The 27318-nt window shown below is 37.3% G+C and overlaps 1 protein-coding gene across 4 annotated transcripts in view; it reads left to right on the forward strand.

Moving 5' to 3' along the window:
• The window catches only part of tnk2b (tyrosine kinase, non-receptor, 2b), a 117572-nt gene that overhangs the window by 88999 nt on the left and 1255 nt on the right, over positions 1 to 27318 (forward strand). Inside the window, exons 14-17 of one of the 4 annotated variants that reach the window (XM_061934807.2) lie at positions 8481 to 8890; positions 12540 to 13622; positions 14893 to 14988; positions 23053 to 23183. In XM_061934807.2, the coding sequence (XP_061790791.1) occupies positions 8481 to 8890; positions 12540 to 13622; positions 14893 to 14988; positions 23053 to 23183 (1720 nt within the window). Of the gene's footprint in view, positions 1 to 8480; positions 8891 to 12539; positions 13623 to 14892; positions 14989 to 23052; positions 23749 to 27318 lie in introns of those variants that run through there. The other 3 variants (XM_072912758.1, XM_061934847.2, XM_061934855.1) reach the window with 3 other exon arrangements.

Raw genomic sequence — 27318 nt, forward strand, 5'->3', positions numbered from 1 at the left:
CATCCATCCATCCATCTTCTTCCGCTTATCTGAGGTCGGGTCGCGGGGGCAGCAGCCTAAGCAGGGAGGCCCAGACTTCCCTCTCCCCAGCCACTTCGTCCAGCTCCTCCCGGGGGATCCCGAGGCGTTCCCAGGCCAGCCGGGAGACATAGTCTTCCCAACGTGTCCTGGGTCTTCCCCGTGGCCTCCTACCGGTCGGACGTGCCCTAAACACCTCCCTAGGGAGGCGTTCGGGTGGCATCCTGACTAGATGCCCGAACCACCTCATCTGGCTCCTCTCCATGTGGAGGCTTTACTTTGAGCTCCCCCCGGATGGCAGAGCTTCTCACCCTATCTCTAAGGGAGAGCCCCGCCACCCGGCGGAGGAAACTCATTTCGGCCACTTGTACCCGTGATCTTGTCTTTTCGGTCATAACCCAAAGCTCATGACCATAGGTGAGGATGGGAACGTAGATCGACCGGTAAATTGAGAACTTTGCCTTCCGGCTCAGCTCCTTCTGCACCACAACGGATCGATACAGCGTCCGCATTACTGAAGACACCGCACCGATCCGCCTGTCGATCTCCCGATCCACTCTTCCCTCACTCGTGAACAAGACTCCGAGGTACTTGAACTCCTCCATTGGGGCAAGATCTCCTCCCCAACCCGGAGATGGCACTACACCCTTTTCCGGGCGAGAACCATGGACTCGGACTTGGAGGTGCTGATTCTCATGCCAGTCGCTTCACACTCGGCTGCGAACTGATCCAGTGAGAGCTGAAGATCCTGGCCAGATGAAGCCATCAGGACCACATCATCTGCACCAAACATATTGCTGGGTATTGTGGCCAAACAACTACATTTTTGTTTCATCTGACATCACATGGACAAAGATAAGACCTTCTGGAGGAAAGTTCTGTGGTCAGATGAAACAAAAAATGAGCTGTTTGGCCACAACACCCAGCAATATGTTTGGAGGAGAAAAGGTGAGGCTTTTAATCCCAGAAACACCAAACCTACCGTCAAGCATGGTGGTGGTAGTATTATGCTCTGGGCCTGTTTTGCTGCCAATGGAACTGGTGCTTTACAGAGAGTAAATTGGACAAAGAAAAAGGATCCAAATTCTTCAGGACAACCTGAAATCATCAGCCCGGAGGTTGGGTCTTGGGCGCAGTTGGGTGTTCCAACAGGACAATGGCCCCAAAACACTCGTCAAAAGTGGTAAAGGAATCAGGCTAGAATGAAGGTTTTAGAATGGCCTTCCCAAAGTCCTGACTTAAACGTGTGGACAATGCTGAAGAAACAAGTCCATGTCAGAAAACCAACACATTTAGCTGAACTTGCACCAATTTTGTCAAGAGGAGTGGTCAAAAATCCAAGCAGAAGCTTGTGGATGGCTACCAAAATTGCGCTCTAGCGCCCCCTCGGAATAAAACACAGACAAAACTGCTCCTAGGAAGAAAACACAGACAAAACTGCCTGTAACTTCCAGTAGGAATGTCGTAGAGACATGAAACAAAAACCTCTATGTAGGTCTCACTTAGACTTACATTTCATATATTGACAACCCCCAGCAAAAATAAACAGGAAGTTTGCAATTCCCCCTTCAAAATAAAAGTTGGGTCAAAACAGTCACCTTTTTTAAAACATTATCTCCAATTTTGTCAAGAGCAAAACCCCCAGCAGAAATCAACAGGAAGTTTGCAATTCCCCCTTCAAAATAAAAGTTGGGTCAAAACAGTCACCTTTTTTAAAACATTATCTCCAATTTTGTCAAGAGCAAAACCCCCAGCAAAAATCAACAGGAAGTTTGCAATTCCCCCTTCAAAATAAAAGTTGGGTCAAAACGGTCACCTTTTTTAAAACATTATCTCCAATTTTGTCAAGAGCAAAACCCCCAGCAAAAATCAACAGGAAGTTTGCAATTTCCCCTTCAAAATAAAAGTTGGGTCAAAACAGTCACCTTTTTTAAAACATTATCTCCAATTTTGTCAAGAGGAAACATTATCTCCAATTTTGTCAAGAGGAGTGGTCAAAAATTCAAGCAGAAGCTTGTGGATGGCTACCAAAATTGTGCTCTAGTGCCCCCTAAGAATAAAACACAGACAAAACTGCTCCTAGGAAGAAAACACAGACAAAACTGCCTGTAACTTCCAGTAGGAATGTCGTAGCGACATGAAACAAAAACCTCTATGTAGGTCTCACTTAGACTTACATTTCATATATTGACAACCCCCAGCAAAAATCAACAGGAAGTTTGCAATTCCCCCTTCAAAATAAAAGTTGGGTCAAAACAGTCACCTTTTTTAAAACATTATCTCCAATTTTGTCAAGAGCAAAACCCCCAGCAAAAATCAACCGGAAGTTTGCAATTCCCCCTTCAAAATAAAAGTTGGGTCAAAACAGTCACCGTTTTTAAAACATTATCTCCAATTTTGTCAAGAGCAAAAAACCCCAGCAAAAATCAACAGGAAGTTTGCAATTCCCCCTTCAAAATAAAAGTTGGGTCAAAACAGTCACCTTTTTTAAAACATTATCTCCAATTTTGTCAAGAGCAAAACCCCCAGCAAAAATCAACAGGAAGTTTGCAATTCCCCCTTCAAAATAAAAGTTGGGTCCAAACAGTCACCTTTTTTAAAACATTATCTCCAATTTTGTCAAGAGCAAAACCCCCAGCAAAAATCAACAGGAAGTTTGCAATTCCCCCTTCAAAATAAAAGTTGGGTCAAAACAGTCACCTTTTTTAAAACATCTCCAATTTTGTCAAGAGGAAACATTATCTCCAATTTTGTCAAGAGGAGTGGTCAAACATTCAAGCAGAAGCTTGTGGATGGCTACCAAAAGCGCCTTATTGCAGTGAAACTTGCCAAGGGACATGTAAGCAAATATTAACATTGCTGTATGTATACTTTTGTGTCATGATCCGTGGCCCGGATCATGTTTTGGTTATGTTCTGTTATTTTTTTTGGACTCCCTTAGTTCCTCTGGGTTTGTTTTGGTTTCTATGGGGATTAATTGGGTTCACCTGCCTCTGGTTAGTGGTCGGCACGCTCACCCGCAGTCGACCAATGTTCCCTCTAATTGTTCATGTGTGTGAGCAAACACAAAAACTCCCTAAGTGGAGCACATGTGAGCAACATCACACGTGGCAATACCCGCAGCACACCTGTCTCAAAGCAATCTTTTATAATAACACTCACATGACTGATTGCAATAATGTAAATTTGTTTTAACTATTAAATGAACCAAAAATATGACTTATTTTATCTTTGTGAAAATATTGGACACAGTGTGTTGTCAAGCTTTTGAGATGCGATGCAAGTGTAAGCCACTGTGACATTCATTTATTTTTATTTTTTATAAATGTTTAATGATAATGTCAATGAGGGATTTTTAATCACTGCTATGTTGAAATTGTTACTAATATTGATACTGTTATTGATAATATTCATTTTTGTTTCACTACTTTTGGTTTGTTCTGTGTCGTGTTTGTGTCTCCTCTCAATTGCTCTGTTTATTGCAGTTCTGAGTGTTGCATTGTTATGGTATTGCTGTGTATTGTTTTGTTGGATTGATTAATAAAATAAAAAATAAAAAATAAAAATCGATTTTTTTAAAAATGAGAATCGATTCTGAATCGCACAGCGTGAGAATCGCGATTCGAATTCGAATCGATTTTTTCCCACACCCCTAAGCAGACATATGACTGAGGAGTTATAGTGTAACTTTGTGTGGTGTTTGAGTTGTCCGACGTTTTGCGTAGCCATAAACGCACCAGTGGCTTAGTGCTATGCGTGTTGGTGAAAGATGACAAGTGGGTTTTGGCCTGGTTTGTACGGCAGAAAATGACTAGTTTTTCGAGAGAGGAGTTTTTTAGGGACTGAATGTCCCTTTGGGACAGAGGACCCTATTGTATTTCGAAGGTTTTATTATTATTATTATACCGCCGCCTCTTTGAGCTGTAATTTGACCCCCTTAACATGCTTCAAAATTCACCAAATTTGACACACACATCAGGACTGGCAAAATTGCGATCTAATCAAAAAACCAAACCCCAAAATTCAAAATTGCGCTCTAGCGCCCCCTAGGAAGAAAACACACACAAAACTGCCTGTAACTTCTAGTAGGAATGTAGTAGAGACATGAAACAAAAACCTCCTATGTAGGTCTCACTTAGACCTAGATTTCATACACTGACATCCTTCAGCAAAAATCAACAGGAAGTTGGCAATTCCCCCTTCAAAACAAATGTTTAGTAAAAACAGTCACCTTTGCCTCTTTGAGCTGTAATTTGACCCCCTTAACATGCTTCAAAACTCACCAAACTGGACACACACATCAAGACTGGCGAAAATTGTGATCTCATAAAAAAAATAAAAAAATCCCAAAACCTAAAATTGCGCTCGAGCGCCCCTTAGGAAGAAAACACACACAAAACTGCCTGTAACTTCCAGTAGGAATGTAGTAGAGACATGAAACAAAAACCTCCTATGTAGGTCTCACTTAGACCTAGATTTCATACACTGACATCCTTCAGCAAAAATCAACAGGAAGTTGGCAATTCCCCCTTCAAAACAAATGTTTAGTAAAAACAGTCACTTTTGCCTCTTTGAGCTGTAATTTGACCCCCTTAACATGCTTCAAAACTCACCAAACTGGACACACACATCAAGACTGGCAAAATTTGCGATCTCATAAAAAACAAAAAACAAAACCCAAAATTGCGCTCTAGCGCCCCCTAGGAAGAAAACACACACAAAACTGCCTGTAACTTCCATTAGGAATGTAGTAGAGACATGAAACAAAAACCTCTATGTAGGTCTCACTTATACCGAGATTTCATACACTGACATCCTACAGCAAAAATCAACAGGAAGTTGGCAATTCCCCCTTCAAAACAAATGCTTATTGAAAACAGTCACCTTTGCCTCTTTGAGCTGTAATTTGACCCCCTTAACATGCTTCAAAACTCACCAAACTGGTCACACACATCAGGACTGGCGAAAATTGCGATCTCATAAAATTTTTTTTAAAAATCCCAAAACCCAAAATTGCGCTCGAACGCCCCTTAGGAAGAAAACACACACACACAACTGCCTGTAACTTCCAGTAGGAATGTAGTAAGGACATGAAACAAAAACCTCCTATGTAGGTCTCACTTAGACCTAGATTTCATACACTGACATCCTTCAGCAAAAATCAACAGGAAGTTGGCAATTCCCCCTTCAAAACAAATGTTTAGTAAAAACAGTCACTTTTGCCTCTTTGAGCTGTAATTTGACCCCCTTAACATGCTTCAAAACTCACCAAACTGGACACACACATCAGGACTGGCAAAAATTGCGATCTCATAAAAAACAAAAAACAAATCCCAAAACCCAAAATTGCACTCTAGCGCCCCCTAGGAAGAAAACACACACACAAAACTGCCTGTAACTTCCATTAGGAATGTAGTAGAGACATGAAACAAAAATCTCTATGTAGGTCTCACTTAGACCTAGATTTCATACACTGACATCCTTCAGCAAAAATCAACAGGAAGTTGGCAATTCCCCCTTCAAAACAAATGTTTAGTAAAAACAGTCACCTTTGCCTCTTTGAGCTGTAATTTGACCCCCTTAACATGCTTCAAAACTCACCAAACTGGACACACATCAGGAATGGCGAAAATTGCGATCTCATAAAAAAAATTAAAAAAAATCCCAAAACCCAAAATTGCACTCGAGCGCCCCTTAGGAAGAAAACACACACACAACTGCCTGTAACTTCCAGTAGGAATGTAGTAAAGACATGAAGCAAAAACCTCTATGTAGGTCTCACTTAAACCTAGATTTCATACACTGACATCCTTCAGCAAAAATCAACAGGAAGTTGGCAATTCCCCCTTCAAAACAAATGTTTAGTAAAAACAGTCACCTTTGCCTCTTTGAGCTGTAATTTGACCCCCTTAACATGCTTCAAAACTCACCAAACTGGACACACATCAGGACTGGCGAAAATTGCGATCTCATAAAAATAAAAAAAAATCCCAAAACCCAAAATTGCGCTCGTGCGCCCCTTAGGAAGAAAACACACACACAACTGCCTGTAACTTCCAGTAGGAATGTAGTAGAGACATGAAGCAAAAACCTCTATGTAGGTCTCACTTAGACCTAGATTTCATACACTGACATCCTTCAGCAAAAATCAACAGGAAGTTGGCAATTCCCCCTTCAAAACAAATGTTTAGTAAAAACAGTCATCTTTGCCTCTTTGAGCTGTAATTTGACCCCCTTAACATGCTTCAAAACTCACCAAACTGGACACACACATCAAGACTGGCAAAAATTGCGATCTCATAAAAAAAAAAAAAAAATTAAATCCCAAAACCCAAAATTGCGCTCGAGCGCCCCTTAGGAAGAAAACACACACACACAACTGCCTGTAACTTCCAGTAGAAATGTAGTAGAGACATGAAGCAAAAACCTCTATGTAGGTCTCACTTAGACCTAGATTTCATACACTGACATCCTTCAGCAAAAATCAACAGGAAGTTGGCAATTCCCCCTTCAAAACAAATGTTTAGTAAAAACAGTCACCTTTGCCTCTTTGAGCTGTAATTTGACCCCCTTAACATGCTTCAAAACTCACCAAACTGGACACACACATCAGGACTGGCGAAAATTGCGATCTCATAAAAACAAAAACAAATCCCAAAACCCAAAATTGCGCTCAAGCGCCCCTTAGGAAGAAAACACACACACAACTGCCTGTAACTTCCAGTAGTAATGTAGTAGAGACATGAAGCAAAAACCTCTATGTAGGTCTCACTTAGACCTAGATTTCATACACTGACATCCTTCAGCAAATATCAACAGGAAGTTGGCAATTCCCCCTTCAAAACAAAAGTTTAGTAAAAACAGTCAGCTTTGCCTCTTTGAGCTGTAATTTGACCCCCTTAACATGCTTCAAAACTCACCAAACTGGACACACATCAGGACTGGCGAAAATTGCGATCTCAAAAAAAAAACAAATCCCAAAACCCAAAATTGCGCTCTAGCGCCCCTTAGGAAGAAAACACACACACAATTGCCTGTAACTTCTAGTAGGAATGTAGTAGAGACATGAAACAAAAATCTCTATGTAGGTCTCACTTAGACCTAGATTTCATACACTGACATCCTTCAGCAAAAATCAACAGGAAGTTGGCAATTCCCCCTTCAAAACAAATGTTTAGTAAAAACTGTCACCTTTGCCTCTTTGAGCTGTAATTTGACCCCCTTAACATGCTTCAAAACTCACCAAACTGGACACACACATCAGGACTGGCGAAAATTGCGATCTTATAAAAACAAAAACAGATCCCAAAACCCAAAATTGCGCTCTAGCACCCCCTAGGAATAAAACACAGACAAAACTGCTCCTAGGAAGAAAACACAGACAAAACTGCCTGTAACTTCCAGTAGGAATGTCGTAGAAAAACCTCTATGTAGGTCTTACTTAGACTTACATTTCATATATTGACAACCCCAAAGCAAAAATCAACAGGAAGTTTGCAATTCCCCCTTCAAAATAAAAGTTGGGTCAAAACAGTCACCTTTTTTAAAACATTATCTCCTCTGAGCGCGTTTGTCGTGTCGGCTTCAAACTAGCACAGGAGAGAGATTTAACCCTTCTGATTAAAAGTTGATGAAAGAGTTTTAATTACTGCTCCGGTTTGGATTTTATGTGCCGTCAAAGTCGGTCCCGTCCATCGCTGCTTGCAGCTTTAATTACTCATGTTTTTGGTGTGGTTATGGCCGAAAATAAACAGTTTTGCTCAATAAAGTGATTGATATAATTCCTGTACTCGAAGCATCTCGATAGACATTACAATAATTGAACGGTGTTCAATTGAACGGTGTTGACGAACACCGTTAGGGCCGCTTGTTGTCACTGTCACTCAGAGTTGCATTGCAAAATTACACAGAATAAATTATCTGTTTATTTTGTTTAGAATTTAGATGGGATTTGATTTGGTGCGCAGCATATATTTGCTGTGCGCAGAGGACGCTTGAGCAGTGCGCAATTGCGCAGGCTCGCACCTTAGAGGGAACGTTGCAGTCGACCACTAATCAGAGAGCTATTTATTCACCTCTCTCGCCACACTCGTTCTGGCTTCTTTGTTTGCTTATGCAACAAGTTACGTGAGTATTGACTGTCTCTATTCTATGCTAAGTGGTAGCCTTAGCTTCCAGTGCGATCGGCGATTGGATTTTCGAGGAATAAATCATGTTCCTACCTGCAAGTCCGGTCCAGAGTCGTCCGTTTGCATCCCGGGGGAACGAACCTCGCAGCAAACAGCAACCTCGCCGTAACACTTTTGACCCAGCAGATTTGCTCACATTTTCAGTTGACCCATATCAAATTCATAAAAGAAAGTTGTAGAAATGATTGGAAACTCAAGACAGCCATGACATTATGTTCTTTAAAAGTATATGTAAACTTTTGACCATGACTGTATGTGTGTGTTCCTCTCTAGAGCCTTCTTATGATCCAGTGAATGAGGATGAGGACTTGACATCTGCGGGACTGAAGAGGCTGTCACTTCGGAAAGCCGGCCTCAAACTTCGACCGACGGCGTGGGTCTCCTCTTCCAAACATGGGAACGACAAGAACCACCACCCCGGCGGCGAGGTGTCCCTTATCGACTTCGGGGAGGAGTTCGCCCCATCCACGCCATCCCCGTCGCCCGTGGTCGAAGTCCCGATCCCCTGTCTCGCAAAGCTGGCTTTGGATGCAGAGAACCTCTTGGACCGGACGCCGCCGCAGAGCCCGTGCAAGTCGTTACCCCGTCCTCTCCACCCCACGCCCGTCGTGGACTGGGACGCCCGGCCCTTGCCCCCGCCCCCGGCCTACGACGACGTTGCCCAAGATGAAGACGACATGGAGGTGCGGTAGGACATGGTACCACATTTTATACAACAATGTGTCACTGAAGTAGATGTAGACTTGTTTGGATCCAAGTTTTAAAGGGAACCTATGATGATTTTTCTAGGGTTGTACGGTATACCGGTATTAGTATAGTACCGCGATACTAATGAATCATATTCGGTACTATACTGCCTCTGAAAAGTACCAGTCCGCCACCCCCCCTGCCATCCCCTTCACTACACCCGCGTCTCAATGTAAACAAACGCCATTGGTGGATCTACACCTAACATCCACGGTAATGATACCAAGTACAGGAGCGTATCTAGTTGATACTATGATTACGTCGATATTTTTTGGCATCACAACATCTTTTTCCGTTTTTTAAATTTGTTTATGTATATTATGTTTATAAACTCAGGAAATATGTCCCTGGAGGACTTTGAATATGACCAATGTATGATACTATAACTACCGTATTTTTCGGACTATAAGTCGCAGTTTTTTCATAGTATGGCCGGGCTCCAGTCCGATTTATATTTATAGTATTTAGTAATTATTTTTTTTAAATTATTTAACGCTTACAGTAAATCTCTATATCAACTTCAAGTTGATATAAAGTAATACAAATATAAATAAATGTTTTATGGCTTTTCTGTCAAAAAACAACTTACAGTATTTTTCGGACTATAAGTCGCAGTTTTTTTCATAGTTTGGCCGGGCTCCAGTGCGACTTATATATGTTTTTGTTTTTTTATTATTATGCATTTTCGGCAGGTGCGACTTATACTCCGGTGCGACTTATACTCCGAAAAATACGGTAGTTTTTTTTATAGTAAAACTGAAATATGCAGTATTTAGTAATTTTTTTTAATTTATTATTTAACGCTTACAGTAAATCTCTATATCAACTTCAAGTTGATATAAAGTAATAAAAATATAAATAAATGTTTTATGGCTTTTCTGTCAAAAAACAACTCACCGTATTTTTCGGACTATAAGTCGCAGTTTTTTTCATAGTTTGGCCGGGCTCCAGTGCGACTTATATATGTTTTTTTTATTTTTTATTATGCGTTTTCGGCAGGTGCGACTTATACTCCGGTGCGACTTATACTCCGAAAAATACGGTAGTTTTTTTTATAGTAAAACTGAAATATGCAGTATTTAGTAATTTTTGTTTTTTAATTATTTAACGCTTACCGGTACAGTAAATCTCTATATCAACTTCAAGTTGATATAAAGTAATACAAATATAAATAAATGTTTTATGGCTTTTCTGTCAAAAAACAACTTACCGTATTTTTCCGACTATAAGTCGCAGTTTTTTTCATAGTTTGGCCGGGCTCCAGTGCGATTTATATATGTTTTTTTCCTTCTTTATTATGCATTTTCGGCAGCTGCGACTTATACTCCGGTGCGACTTATACTCCGAAAAATACGGTACTTGGTATCGGATTGATACCCAAATTTGTGGTATCATCCAAAACTAATGTAAAGCATCCAAACAACAGAAGAGTAAGTGATTATTACATTTAAACAGAAGTGTAGATAGAACATGTTGAAAGAGAAAGTAAGCAGATGTTAACAGTAAATGAACAAGTAGATTAATAATTAATTTTCTACCGCTTGTCCTTAATAATTTTGACAAAATAATAGAATGATAAATGAGACAATATGTTACTGCATACGTCAGCAGACAAATTAGGAGCCTTTGTTTGCTTACTTACTACTAAAAGTGTTATGTACAGGGGGGAGTAGACGGCACAGACCACAAGGGGGCATAGTTAAACTCTATGATTTATTATATATATATATACACTTATATATATAATTTAGTCAGGAGACTAAATTAGGAGCTTTTGTTTGCTTACTTAACTCCGGCTTCCTCCCACCTCCAAAGACATGCACCTGGGGATAGGTTGATTGTCAACACTAAATGGTCCCTAGTGTGTGAATGTGAGTGTGAATGTTGTCTGTCTATCTGTGTTGGCCCTGCGATGAGGTGGCGACTTGTCCAGGGTGTACCCCGCCTTCCGCCCGATTGTAGCTGAGATAGGCTTCAGCGCCCCCCGCGACTCCAAAGGGAAATGCGGTAGAAAATGTATAGATGTTTGCTTACTTAGTACTAAAAGACAAGTTGTGTAGTATGGTCACTATTTTATTTAAGGACAATGTTGCAATAAGAAACATATGTTTAATGTATCCAAAGATTTTTTGTTAAAATAAAACCAATAATGCCATTTTTTGTGGTCCCCTTTATTTAGAAAAGTACCGAAAAGTATCGAAATTGTTTTGGTACCGGTACCAAAATATTGGTGTCGGGACAACACTAGATTTTTCCCTTTTTTCTGACTTACAAATGTTAAATACAAGCGTCAAGTCGTAAGGTTCATGCATTTTGGCGCTAAATTGCACAGATTTGGATGCCCCTGATTGGCAGTCTGGCTATGTTGTGACGTCAGCGAGGTGGAGGTACTTAATGGAACATGAAGTAAAGCTATTAGCTAAAGGGGGAGGAGCTTAGTTTAAAGAAACTTAAGACAAGGTAAAGAACAGGGATGTTGAACTAAACTGTTTTGGGGTCCACGTTGCATCAGTCCATCTTAGATGAGCTCGGGCCCAGCAAGACCGGCGGCTTTTCTGGGTGTTGTTGATAAATGGCTTTCGCTTTGCATAGTAGAGTTTTAACTTGCACTTTTTACAGATGTGGCGACAAACTGTAGTTACTGACAGTGGTTTTCTGAAGTGTTCCTGAGCCCATGTGGTGATATCCTTTACACACTGATATCGCTTTTTGATGCAGTACCGCCTGAGGGGATGGAACCCACGGACATTGCCGCTTACGTGCAGTGATTTCTCCAGATTCTCTGAACCACCACCTCCACTTTGTGAACAAACGCGTGAGCAAATTGCCGAACAGTTTAAGAACAACATTTCTCAACGAGCTATTGCAAGGAATTTAGGGATTTCACCATCTACGCTCCGTAAGATTTTCTGAACCTTTTGATGATATTAGAATCAGAATCAGAAGAGTTTTTATTGCCATTGTTTGAGAACGGGTTCACAAACTAGGAATTTTACTTGGCGCAATCGTGCAACATAAAACACATTGCGTGTGGAAGTGTTTTAAATGTGTATTAAAGTCACCATAGGTCCCCTAATGCAGTTTCTCCATGTCAAAGCTGGGAAATGTTCAATATTGACAATAATGCGACGCAGTGGCTCAGTCCCTAAGGACTTGCAGCTTTTAAATGGACATGTCAAATTAGGGCTGGGGTCTGTTTCCTAAACACTTCTGAGATGACCAAGAAAATGAACCAACATTGTCCTAATCTCTCCCTGATCTCTAATTGACCTAATCTCTACAAAAATGATTCCCGAGCACCGCCGCCGCTGCTTCTCACTGCTCCCCTCACCTCCCAGGGGGTGGAACAAGGGGACGGGTCAAATGCAGAGGGTAATTCCACCACACCTAGTGTGTGTGACTATCAGTGGAACTTTAACTTTAGCTTTAACTTGGTGCATCCTGTGGCGTGGATCCATGTCCATGTGTGTGAGGTGTGTGTATAGGTCACTCGAATTTACTGTATGTGTGAAGTTTTAGTTCCAGTTATTAGTTATTAGCAAGTTTCAGTGCCTATGCAAATGTAAATCTTCTTTGTCCACAAAGGTGAGTTCCATCAACAGCATGGGACAGCATCTTGATGAAGACCAGAGGGATGTCCACGTTCCTGAAGCCAACGTCTCCCCGGTCCTAGAAAAGCAAGCCTTGGAGGACAACCTCTTCCTGCCCAGCAAGCACAGCCAGGGCCTCACTACCTCATTCTGCCAGTCTGCAGAAATATTCCAGGAACTGCAGCAAGAGTGCATGAAGAGGCTCAATGTGCCGATGTGTCTGCAGACCCCCCACTACCACGGACACCTCTCCTCCTCTGAGGACAAACCCCAGATCCCGCCTCGCGTCCCTATTCCCCCGCGCCCAATTAAAAAGGGTGACTACTCATCAGCTCGTTGGTCGAGGGACCTCTCTCTGTCCCCGACCCCGGCCGACGCCAATGAAGACATTTCCAGCTCAGGACGCGGTCGGCCACCGCAGATCCCTCCCAGGGAACCGTTGTCTAGGACTCCCAGCCCCATAGGCCTGGTAGTGGGCTCCCCACAGCAGAGAGTCTACTCTGTCAGCCCCATACCCACGCAAGTTACCACTTGCCCCTCCACACACGCCTACAGCTCCTTCCTCTCAACCTCGCCGAGTAAATTCATGCCTACCACGCACAGCTTTGCCTCCGATCCCAAGTATGCCGCACCCAAAGTGATCCAAGCACAGGGGAAGGGGGTGGTTCACAAAGGCCCCTGCATCCTGCCCATAGTCCGTGATGGACGTAAAGTCAGTAACACACATTATTACCTTCTGCCAGAGAGGCCGCCTTACCTTGACCGATACGATCGCTTCTTCAGGGAGGCTGAGAGCTTGACTGGCAACAGTGTGGATGACAAACACGTACGACAAGCTAACACCGCGACTGTTCGACCCATGGTGCTCAGCAGCCAGACGTCGCAGGTGCATGCAGGACAAGGGATTGTTCCGCTGGGCGATCTGAAGGCGAATTATTCCTCGGACAATAACAACGGTCTTGGACCACGGACAGGAATGAAGGCATCAGTTAGTCTCTCTGGTATCTGTGCAGAGGCTTTGACAACAACCTGTCCCACGACAGACGGATTAGGAAACTCGGCAGACAGAGTCAAAGAGGTAACAATATTCAAGTTTTATGTTAAACGTTTAAATTGAATATGCCAGTACATGAAATGCATATCCTTTAGGACAGGGGGTGTCCAAACTACGGCCCACGAGTTAAATAAGGTAAAATCACATAAAAACAAGAGGGCGAGATCAAAGAACACGAAGGACATGAAAGACATTAAAAAAAGCACAAAGCTGATAAAATAACTACCACTTCAGCGGCACAGTTTCTGCCCAATAGCTATCGGCCAAAGTCCGGTCCGCGCGGATTAGCGAGAATCCATCCAAGGAGACCATAGTGTCCGGGACTAGCTCATTCAGACGGGAATATATATATATTTATATACTGTATATATATATATATATATATACATATATAAGTGTATATATATATATATATATATATATATATATATATATATATATAAATAATATATAATATAATAATATATAAATACGTGTATATATATATACACATATATAGGTTTCGTACGTACATACGTATATTTATATATATATATATTTATATACATATATACTGTATATGTATATATATATATATATTTATATATATATATTTATATACATATATACTGTATATGTATATATATTTATATTTTTATATATATATATTTATATACTGTGTATGTATATATATATATATATATATATATAAATAATATTTAATATAATAATATATAAATACGTGTATATATATACATATATAGATTTCGTATGTACATACGTATTTATGTATGTGTATGTATATATATATATATATATATATATATACATATATATATAAGTATACATACATATATAAGTATATATATATATATGTATATATGTGTATATATATATATAAATAATATTTAATATAATAATATATAAATACGTGTATATATATATATATACATATATAGGTTTCGTATGTACATACGTATGTATATATGTGTATATATGTATATATATATATATATATATATATATATGTATATATATATATATATATATATATATATGTGTGTGTATATATATATATATATATATATATATATATATATATATATATATATATATATATATATATATATATATATATCAAGGACCAATACTATGGAGTGATTATATATTTATACGGTTTGGCAGTTACGAGCGGCAATAACTGTAGTGTGGCCCACCGAGTTTGACGCCCCTTCTTATAAAGTGTGTGACGTTATGGATGGATTGTACATCCGATTTCCTGTGATTGATTTAAGCGGGTTGTTGTGTGACTCAGGTTCAGGGGGTGGTCCACGGCGTGACGATAGAAGAGTGCCGAACTGCACTGCAGAACCACAACTGGAGTATTGAGAAAGCCGTGCATTACCTGAAGGTAAAACATCTGCATGTGCCGATGTTTGTAATCCTTTTATTATATTATTATCATCGTATTTCTACGGTGGCCGACCACCAAAACACATGCAATACGGGAAAAAACACAACAGAAGTACGATGAAACCGTAGCTTTGCTGTGGACAGCCAAATAGGACAAAGTGTAATAAATAAAGAAATATAATTTTTTTTAATTAAAATTAGAATTTAACACACATGCTAATAAATGTGTCGTTAATGTATTATTGCATTTTAACATTTCATCAATTATTGATTTAATTATTTAATGAGTAAGTTATTAAAGACACATTTGTCAGAGTGAAAAAAATGCATTTTCTGTGTTAAACCTTTTTTTTTTTTTTAAACAATATTTTAGAGCACCGGTGTCAAACTCAAGGCCCGGGGGCCAGATGTGGCCCGCCACTTCATTTTATCTGGCCCTTATAAGCCTGGAAATAATATGCATCAATAAAGTACTGTAACTTTTCTTACTAAATGTATTATTTCTTTCTATTTTGGGAGAAAGAAAAAAAAAAGGACTCCATATAATGGCAAATTATGTTAACTTAAATATTGTCTTATTATGCAAAATTATATGATTAAACATTCAAACCATTTTTTAAAAAAAAAGAAAGAAAGAAATACTAATAATAATGATTTCAAAGCAAGTTATCCATCAAATTGTGCGATGTAAAGTAAAAATAAATAAATAATAAATTGTGAAATGTACTGTGGTTTTTATAGCATTTTTCTGTAAATATTACTATAATAAACTGTGGTGCTGTTTTGGCATTTACAGTAATACACCGAAAAATCTACACTTGTTGATTTGCGGTAAAAACAAAAAAAAACTGGCAGCTCAGGTGCCAAAATTTTACTGTAAAATTTAATTTGTTTTATTTACAGTAGAAAAACGAATGCACATTTTACAGTCAAATTCTGGCAACTGAGCTGTCTTTTTTTTTAACCATAAAAACAGCAGTACTGTTTTTTCATTTACAGTAATATACACTACATTTTGACGTAAAATTATTGCAACTTACCATATTTTTTTCACATTTTAGTTTTTAAAAATCTACTAATAAAATGCATCAATTCAAATTGTTATAAGTACACCTCTGCATAACATTGTATCCTTATTAACATTAAAGACAACAAAAAAGGAAGAAATAAAGATTAACTTACAACAAAGCATCATTTTATATACATTGTTTTTTTTAATAGATTTTTAAAGATTTAAAGTGCACCAATTTGACTGAAATAAAAAAAACCTAATTGTTATTTAAACTATAAACATTTTGTGATCGAATTAAACCATTTAAACCTGGAAAATAAAATTAGATAATCTCAATAATTAATACATTCAAATTGTTATAAGTACACCTCTGTATAACATTGTATCCTTATTAACATTAAAGACAACAAAAACGGAAGAAATATAGATATATCACTTTATTTACATTGTGGTTTTTTTTTGTTTTTGTTTTTTAATTTAAAGTGCAGCAATTTGATTGAAAAGAAGATATATATATATATATATATATATATATATATATATAAATAAAAAAATCTTATTTAAACTATAAACATTTTGTGACTGAATTAAACCATTTAAACCCGGAAAATACAATGAGATAAAGTCAATAATTAATCAAGACAATATCTTTCTGTGGATTACAAAACATCAAAGAAACAGCACACCTTCATGTTGCTTCCCATCCTACACAGTGGAGTTTTACAAGCCTTCTGCTTGGTCGGATCAAAGACAGCTTTTGTCTTCTCGCCGGGGAACTCATAGCAACACAAAGTTTTGCGATAACTTAGATACAATTATTCTGAGAGTCGCGTTGAAGGGGTCATATTATTTTGCTTTGGAAACCAAAATCGACCGAATGGGGGGGGGGACACCTCATAGCCATAGCACACATAAACATGTGTGTAAGAGGGAAACATCAAAGAACACAAAGGACATTAAAAGAGCAGAGCTGATGCAACCAGCCACATCTACACACAGCCACAAAAGTAATGGATGAATGGATGAATGGATGAATGGATGGATGGATGGATGGATGGATGGATGGATGGAAAAGTAAAACAACAACAAAAAAAACATATACCTTGTGATGGCCTCTGCGGTGTTCCACGCCATCATCTGCTGGGGTGGGTGGGGAGCATGGCCAGAGAGCAGACCCAACAAAGCAACCAAGAGATCACACCCTGTAATAATAATAATAATAGATTGTATTTGTAGAAAGCACTTTACATTGAGTAAACAACCTCAAAGTGCTACAGTGTATTAAAAAAAAGAAAAGAAATAAAAACATAATGAAAAATAAAAAACTAGTATGCATATATCTAAAAAAAAAAGAGGCTTTTTTAAAAAGAAGGGTTTTTAAGCCTTTTTTAAAAGCATCCACAGTCTGTGGTGCCCTCAGGGGGTCAGGGAGAGCGTTCCACAGACTGGGAGCGGCGGAGCAGAAAGTGTGTGTTGTCACACGCCATTGACCATTTTCCGAGAAGCTGGCAAAAAATAAGCCGTTAACATTAACGATCAGGTGTACACCCAGAAGTCACCGAGGAAACCGCTATCAAAATAAAAGCCCAATGAAATGGGCAATTATAGTGAGGTGAGGGAAGTACTGTACACTGTAACTGTGAAACGGACAGCCGTTGAAAGCCGATTGGTGTCATTTTCTTTTTCCTTTCGGGGTCTTCGAGGACTTTTGTTGATCCTTCAGGGAAACATCAGGCCCTTGCATTATTTGTGTGTGTGTGTGTGTGTGTGTGTGTGTGTGGGTGTGTGTGTGTGTGTGTGTGTGGGTGTGTGTGTGTGTGTGTGTGTGTGTTCTGGCAATGCTTACTTAATGGGGCCATTGCTCTGTTTACAACCAGAGGTGTCAAAGTCGTCGTCACTGAGGGCCACATTGCAGTTATGTTTGGCCCCAGAGGGCCGTTTCTCACAGTGAATACAATTATTACACCTTTTTCTTTTAATGCATTTGTTTAGTAGATTTTTTTCAAACTGAAATGTAAAAAAAAAAAAAGATGGTAGGTTGCAATAATTTCACCTCCAAATGTAGTGTATATTACTGTAAATGGAAAAAAAATTACTGCTGTTTTTATGGTAAAATAAAAGGCAGCTCAGTTGCCAGAATTTTACTGTAAAATTAACATTAGTTTTTTGACTGTAAATTTAAAAAAATGCAATTTTACAGTAAAATTTTGGCACCTGAGCTGCCGTTTTTTTTTGTTTTTTTTTACCGCAAATCAAGATTTTTTTTTATCATCACAGAATCTTTTTTTCCTTTTTTACATTTTTATTTCAGAAAATACAGTATGTTCCCAGGACACATTAGGACTTTAAATATGACCAATCTATGAGCCTGTAACTACTTGGTATCGGATTGATACCGAAATGTGTAGTATCGTCCGGGAATGATGTAAAGCATCCAAACAACTGGAGAATACGGTATTTTCCGCACCGGATTATAGGTCGCTGTCAGGTTCACACACTGATGACATCTATTAAACAAGACAAGAAGCAAGGAATTAAACAGAGACAGAATTAAATTAGGCTCAATTGAGGAGAGACGTCAGGACTGTACTCTTTGTACAGTCTCACCGCACTCCGACGAAAGACTTTTGTTTGGACTTTCCCTGTTTACATGGCAACAGCTGTTTCTAAAGGGACGGGGGTCGTAAACCGCCATCGCCTTTGATTACAAAACAGTTCAGAGAAAAGGTCGGTTCAAAGAAACGGTCGTAAAAGAGTTTTTCGGTGTATTACTGTAAATGCCAAAGTGGCACCACAGATTATTACAGTAAAAAAAAAAATTGTTTTTTTCATTTTGAGAAAAAGGCTGTAAAAACCACAGTAAATTTCACAATTTTACTATGAAATCTATTGCTACTTTTACATTGCACAATTTGATGGATAACTTGCTTTGAAATAACTATTATTAGTATTTATTTATATTTAAAACATGGTTTGAATGTTTGATCATATATTTCTGCATAATTAGACAATATTTAAATTAACATAATTTGAGATTACATGGAGTACATTTTTTTTTTCTCCCAAAATAGAAAGAAATAATTCATTTAGTAAGACAATTTACAGTACTTTTTTGATACATATTATTTCCAGGCTTTCGAGAGACAAATAAAATGAAGTGGCGGGCCGCATCTGGCCCCTGGGCCTTGAGTTTGACACCTGTGGTTTACACAGTCACCTTTAGGGGACCTCTGACGGTATGGGGACAAAAAAATGGTCCCCTAAAGGGCAAAGGTTTGTATTTTATTTCTGTGGTTTATGGTAAGATAAGATAATCCTTTATTGATCCCACAAATTTGGGTTACTTTGTTTACGTGTTTCAAATATTGGTGTCAGGTTCAAACACTGATGACATCTATTAAACAAGACAAGAAGCAAGGAATTAAACAGAGACAAAATTAAATTTGGCTCAATTGAGGAGAGACGTTAGGAATGTACTCTTTGTACAGTCTCACCGCGCTCCGACGAAAGATTGTGCGCCTCCTCTTTTATTTGGACTTTCCCTGATTACATGGCAACAGCTGTTTCTAAAGGGACGGGGGTCGTAAACCGCCATCGCCTTTGATTACAAAACAGTTCAGAGAAAAGGTCGGTCAAAGAAATGGTCGTAAAAGAGTTTTTCGGTGTATTACTGTAAATGCCAAAGTGGCACCACAGTTTATTACAGTAAAAAAAATAATGTTTTTTTCATTTTGAGAAAAAAGCTGTAAAAATCACAGTAAATTTCAAAATTTTACTATGAAATCTATTGCTACTTTTACATTGCACAATTTGATGGATAACTTGCTTTGAAATAACTATTATTAGTATTTATTTATATTTAAAACATGGTTTGAATGTTTGATCATATATTTCTGCATAATTAGACAATATTTAAGTTAACATAATTTGAGATTACGTGGAGTACATATATTTTTTTCCCCCTCTCAAAATAGAAAAAAAGAATACATTTAGTAAGACAATTTACAGTACTTTATTGATACATATTATTTCCAGGCTTTCGAGGGACAAATAAAATGAAGTGGCAGGCCGCATCTGGCCCCCGGGCCTTGAGTTTGACACCTGTGGTTTACACAGTCACCTTTAGGGTACCTCTGACGGTATGGGGACTAAAAAAAAGGTCCCCTAAAGGGAAAAGGTTTGTATTTTATTTCTGTGGTTTAAGGTAAGATAAGATAATCCTTTATTGATCCCACAACAGTGAAATTTGGATTACTTTGTTTACGTGTTTCTACAGAGCCCCTAAAGGGACATGGGGGAAAGTTTTTTTTTTAAATTTTAAAATTTTTTATTTTTTATTTTTTTTAGACATGTATCTCGAGAAACTATTTCGTGTGCAGGAGACACTTTTTATAGTTATTAAAAAAAAAAAAAAAAAAAATCCCAATTTTATTTTTTAATTTCTCGTTTGTATCTGTATCTAATTTGTATCTCGTATCACGAGATACATGTCTTAAAAAAATAAATTAAAAAAAGTATATTTTTTGTTGTTGTTTTTTTTAGACATGTATCTCGAGAAACTATCTTGTGTGCAGGAGAAACTTTTTATAGTTATAAAAAAAATTTTTTTTTAAATTCCAAATTTTTTTTTTAGTTTCTCGTTTGTTTCTGTATCTAATTTTTATCTCGTATCACGGGATACATGTCTAAAAAAAAAAAAAAAAAAATTATAGTTTTTTGTTGTTTTTTTTAGACATGTATCTCGAGAAACTATCTCGTCCGCAGGAGAAACTTTTTATAGTTATCAAAAAAAAAAAAAAAAAAATTTTTAGTTTCTCGTTTATATCTGTATCTAATTTGTATCTCTCGTATCACGAGATACATGTCTAAAAAAAAAGAAGAAAAAAAAAAGTAGTATAATTTTTGTTGTTTTTTTTAGACATGTATCTCGAGAAACTATCTCGTGTGCAGGAGAAACTTTTTATAGTTATAAAAAAAAAAAAAAAAAAATTCCAAATTTTTTTTTTGTTTCTCGTTTGTATCTGTATCTAATTTGTATCTGGTATCACGAGATACATGTCTAAAAAAAAAAAAAAAAGTATAATTTTTTGTTGTTTTTTTTAGACATGTATCTCGAGAAACTATCTCGTCCGCAGGAGAAACTTTTTATAGTTATAAAAATTTTTTTTAAAAATCCAAATTTTTTTTTTAGTTTCTCGTTTATATCTGTATCTAATTTGTATCTCGTATCACGAGATACATGTCTAAAAAAAAAAGAAGAAAAAAAAAAGTAGTATAATTTTTGTTGTTGTTTTTTTTAGACATGTATCTCGAGAAACTATCTTGTGTGCAGGAGAAACTTTTTATAGTTATAAAAAAAATTTTTTTTTTTAATTCCAAATTTTTTTTTTAGTTTCTCGTTTGTTTCTGTATCTAATTTGTATCTCGTATCACGGGATACATGTCTAAAAAAAAAAAAAAGTATAATTTTTTGTTGTTGTTTTTTTTAGACATGTATCTCGAGAAACTATCTCGTCCGCAGGAGAAACTTTTTATAGTTATAAAAATTTTTTTTAAAAATCCAAATTTTTTTTTTAGTTTCTCGTTTATATCTGTATCTAATTTGTATCTCGTATCACGAGATACATGTCTAAAAAAAAAAGAAGAAAAAAAAAAGTAGTATAATTTTTGTTGTTGTTTTTTTTAGACATGTTTCTCGAGAAACTATCTCGTGTGCAGGAGAAACTTTTTATAGTTATAAAATTTTTTTAAAAAATTACAAATTTTTTTTTAGTTTCTCGTTTGTATCTGTATCTAATTTGTATCTGGTATCACGAGATACATGTCTAAAAAAAAAAGTATAATTTTTGTTGTTGTTTTTTTTAGACATGTATCTCGAGAAACTATCTCGTGTGCAGGAGAAACTTTTTAGTTATAAAAAAAAAAAAAAAAATCCAATTTTTTTTTTTAGTTTCTCGTTTGTATCTGTATCTAATTTGTATTTCGTATCACGAGATACAAGTCTAAAAAAAAAAAAAAAAGTATAATTTTTGTTGTTGTTGTTTTTTAGACATGTATCTCGAGAAACTATCTCGTGTGCAGGAGAAACTTTTTAGTTATAAAAAAAAAAAAAAAAAAAATCCTAATTTTTTTTTTAGTTTCTCGTTTGTATCTGTATCTAATTACCTAATTATCTAATTACTCGTGATACGAGATACATGTCTAAAAAAAAAAAAAAAAGTATAATTTTTTTGTTGTTGTTTTTTTTAGACATGTATCACAAAATACATGTCTAAAAAAATTTAAAAAATGTAAAATTAGTATTTAAAAAAAAACATTCTATAACTTTATAACAAGTTTCTTGTGCGCACGAGAGAGATAAATAAAAATTAAAAAAAATAAAATTATTTAAAAAAAAATTCCCTCATGTCCCTTTAGGGGCTACTTCTGTTTCAAATATTGGTAAAAGAGAAAATAAATTTTCTTGAAAACTGAAGCATTTGTTATCCTGGCATTAACAGTACTGTGATTCTGTATGGTATCCATCCTTAGTTTAAAACTAATATACTTTTTCCAAAAACAAAATCTGGTTTAGTGTTCTTTAGGATGGACATTTTCATACAGCATGATTATAAAACATTATTACCTTAAAGTATGATTCACATTCAGAATTTTCCATCCTTCTATATATGGTAGTTGGAGTTGCGGACAACTTCATTACTGCTAAATAGCAGTTTTCAGTAAGAAGATGCAGGATTTGCTTTAACATTTAAGTGGTGAAACTTACTATAATTTGAACTTTTTTTCTTTTCTTTTTTTTTTAAATGGTCCTCAGTAGTCTCGTACAAATTTGTGTGAATTATGCAAAATTATTTAAATTTGGTCCCCCATGAACCATATTAACTCTTTTTCCCCAGGGTCCCCAGTTTGTATGAACAGCACATTACTTCATCTATCCAGAGATTTAAAGACGTATAATACAATGAAAGAGTATTTACACTATTTAAAAATGTGCTTTCGCTGTTAATTCCAGCGTTCATTTTCACATTTGTATTCATTGTTTGCCCACAGGTGGAGCAGCTGTTCTGTTTGGGTCTGAGCAGCAGGTCTGAGTGTCAGAAGCTGCTGGAGATGTGTGACTGGAACCTGGAAGAAGCCAGCACGCAGATGTTGGATAACTACGGCTCGAGCACGCAACAAAGGTACCGATAACGTTGTTAGCCCACTGAAGCTCTTTTTTTTTTTTTCTAATTACAGCCGTTTGTTGAGTTTAATTAGTGCTGTGACACAGCTCGTACCTGGAAAAACTTGTACCACATTGAATGATGCGACGGGCCACTTTAAATGAGATGGCGGACCATGTTAAATTATGTGACAGGCCACGTTATATGATGTGGGTGACCACGATAAATTGTGGGGAAGTCCAAATTAAATGATGTGACAGGCCACTTTAAAGGCCTACTGAAATGCGTTTTTCTTATTTAAACGGGGATAGCAGGTCCATTCTATTTGTCATACTTGATCATTTCGCCATATTTTTGCTGAAAGGATTTAGTAGAGAACATCAACGATATTGGCCGCTGATATAAAAGCCTTGCCTGTACCGGAAGTAGCAGGTTGTGGAGCTCCTCACATCCGCACATTGTTTACAATCATGGCCACCAGCAGCGAGAGCGATTCGGACCGAGAAAGCGACGATTTCCCCATTAATTTGAGCGAGGATGAAAGATTTGTGGATGAGGAAAGTGAGAGTGAAGGACTAGAGGGCAGTGGGAGCGATTCAGATAGGGAAGATGCTGTGAGAGGCGGGTGGGACCTGATATTCAGCTGGGAATGACTAAAACAGTAAATAAACACAAGACATATATATACTCTATTAGCCACAACACAACCAGGCTTATATTTAATATGCCACAAATTAATCCCGCATAACAAACACCTCCCCCCTCCCGTCCATATAACCCGCCAATACAACTCAAACACCTGCACAACACACTCAATCCCACAGCCCAAAGTACCGTTCACCTCCCCAAAGTTCATACAGCACATATATTTCTCCAAAGTCCCCAAAGTTACGTACGTGACATGCACATAGCGGCACGCACGTACGGGCAAGCGATCAAATGTTTGGAAGCCGCAGCTGCATGCGTACTCACGGTACCGTGTCTGCGCATCCAACTCAAAGTCCTCCTGGTAAGAGTCTCTGTTGTCCCAGTTCTCCACAGGCCAATGGTAAAGCTTGACTGTCATCTTTCGGGAATGTAAACAATGAAACACCGGCTGTGTTATCCGGCACAACACCTGCCGCAATACACCGCTTCCCACTTACAGCTTTCTTCTTTGCTGTCTCCATTGTTCATTGAACAAATTGCAAAAGATTCACCAACACAGATGTCTAGAATAATGTGGAATTTTGCGATGAAAACAGACGACTTAATAGCTGGCCACCATGCTGTCCCAAAATGTCCTCTACAATCCGTGACGTCACCCGCTGACGTCATCATACCGAGACGTTTTCAGCAAGATATGTCGTGCGAAATTTAAAATTGCACTTTAGTTAGCTAACCCGGCCGTATTGGCATGTGTTGCAATGTTAAGATTTCATCATTGATATATAAACTATCAGACTGCGTGGTCGGTAGTAGTGGGTTTCAGTAAATGACATGGGAGACCACATTGAATGAAGTTGTCGGCACGGACTACAAAGGCGGACTCCTGGAATTTTTCAGGACTTATGCAGATCCCAAATACAGATCAACAGGTACCAGAAGGTAAGAAAAGTTGCTTTTGCATAATATTGCGAAACAAAACGCCAGATAATATGTCTTATCTTATACACACCATAATGATACTCCTATGTTGAAGCACAGTACAATCCATCAAGCGGTGCGGCTTCGTAGCTTACCAAAGTCGTATTAAAACATTTTGATAGATTTCTGAGCGCCGTGTGTAATGTTCTATATTTTCAATGGAACATATAACATGTTGGTGTTGTTTACATGAGTGTTATTACAGTCTACACGTATCTCTTATGTTTGACTCCAATCTACTGGTCACACTTATCACCATGTACCAAATAAAATAGCTTTGAGGTCAATAAGCAAAACCAGAATAATTCCGTATATTACATGATCAATTTTGGTGATGTAGAAAAGTTACAATCAAATCAAATTAGCGTCATGGCATGGCCCCTTAACTTCATGTGAGTGATTATGATTGACGACACCTGTTGACTTCTCTGAGCCCATTTAAATATGGCTCATGTGGTGCAGTCGTTAGACTCGGTTACAAACGGGACAATGGGAAAGTCAAAGGAACTCAGCACAGATCTGAAAAAACGAATCATTGACTTGAACAAGTCAGGAAAGTCACTTGGAGCCATTTCAAAGCAACTTAAGGTCCCAAGAGCAACTGTGCAGGCAATTGTTTGTAAGTATAAAGTGCATGGCACAGTTTTGTCACTGCCACGATCAGGAAGAAAACGCAAGCTGCTGAGAGAAAATTGGTCAGGATGATCAAGAGTCAATTGACAACCACCAAAAAGCAGGTCTGCAATGAATTGGAAGTTGCTGGAACACAGGTGTCAGTGTCCACAGTCAAGCCATGGACTGAGAGGTTACCATGCAGGAAGGAAGCCCTTGCTCTAGGAGCAACACCTTAAGGCTCGTCTAAAGTTTGCTGCTGATCACATGGACAAAGATAAGACCTTCTGGAGGAAAGTTCTGTGGTCAGATGAAACAAAAATGTAGGCCACAATACCCAGCAATATGTTTGGAGGAGAAAAGGTGAGGCCTTTAATCCCAGGAACACCACACCTACCGCCAAGCATGGTGGTGGTAGTATTATGCTCTGGGCCTGTTTTGCTGCCAATGGAACTGGTGCTTTACAGAGAGTAAATGGGACAATGGAAAAGGAGGATTACCTCCAAATTCTTCAGGACAACCTAAAATCATCAGCCTGGAGGTTGGGTCTTGGGCACAGTTGGGTGCTCCAACAGGACAATGACCCCAAACACACGTCAAAAGTGGTAAAGGAATGACTAAATCAGGCTAGAATGAAGGTTTTAGAATGGACCTTCCCAAAGTCCTGACTTAAACGTGTGGACAATGCTGAAGAAACAAACATGTTCTTTACAAGTGTATGTCAACTTTTGACAAGCTACAAATTTAAACATATTTCACGTGTACAGATCTCAGCAGTTGCACTAAGACTGATTATGTAATGCCAGGACTTTTTTTCTCTTCAAATCTTGGCTGAAATTGAGGCTGGTATTGACGGTTCTTAGAAAAAAGAAAAGTATTTTTTTCTGTTGTTTATTGTACACATCAAATATGTTATAGTACATATAACATTGTAAAAAGTTTTTTTTTCTTTTTTTTTTCTGTCGTATATTTTACAATTCAAATATGTTTCAATAGAAATTTAACTTAAGTATATTTTTTGCTGTTTTTATTGTGCATATCTCATATATTTCTCAATAGAAATTTATTTTAAATGTTTTGCTTTTTTATTATACACATCCGATATGTTTCAATAGAAATTCAACTTTAAAAAAATATTTTTTTTCTGTTTATAGTACATGTAAAAAATATGTTTAAATATAATTTTAACTTTAAAATGTATTAATTTACTGCTGTTGTTTATTGTACATACACTATCATCTACGTTCCAATAGAAATTTTACCTTTTTTTTTTTTTAATTGGCCGTTTCTTAATAATTGATTTTATTGTATTTATATAGCATATAACATCAAATATGTTTCAATAGAAATTTTGCTTTAAAAAGTAAATGTTTTGCTGTTCATTGTACACGTTAAAAATGTTTCAATACAAATGCAACTTAAAAAGTTCTTTTATTGCTATTTACTGTACTTATTGTACAATAAAAATGTATATTAAAAAAATACTTTTATTGCTGTTTACCGGACTTTTACAGATATGCTTCAATAGCACTAATGAATTAATTTGAAAAAACAAGCTTCACTACATCGCTGATTTTTTAAGTATATTCGCCATATTTTTGGCCTAAAATATTTGTTAAATTAATGAATTACGGTGGCTTTTTTTCTTTTCTATTACCGTAAATTCTGGACCATAAGCCGGTAATTTTTTCCTACGCTTTGAGCCCTGCAGCTTATAAAACGGTGCAGCTAGCTTCTAGATTTTTCTTCTTCTTTCTTGTTATTAACTTCAGTATATTTTTAGCTGCTTTTATTGTGCATATCTCATTTATTTCTCAATAGAAATGTATTTTAAATTTGTTTGCTGTTTATTATACACATCCGATATGTTTCAATAGAAATTAAACTTTAAAAAAATATTTTTTATTTAAAATTT

This window comes from Nerophis lumbriciformis, linkage group LG03, assembly GCF_033978685.3.
Source record: "Nerophis lumbriciformis linkage group LG03, RoL_Nlum_v2.1, whole genome shotgun sequence".
NCBI lineage: Eukaryota > Metazoa > Chordata > Actinopteri > Syngnathiformes > Syngnathidae > Nerophis > Nerophis lumbriciformis.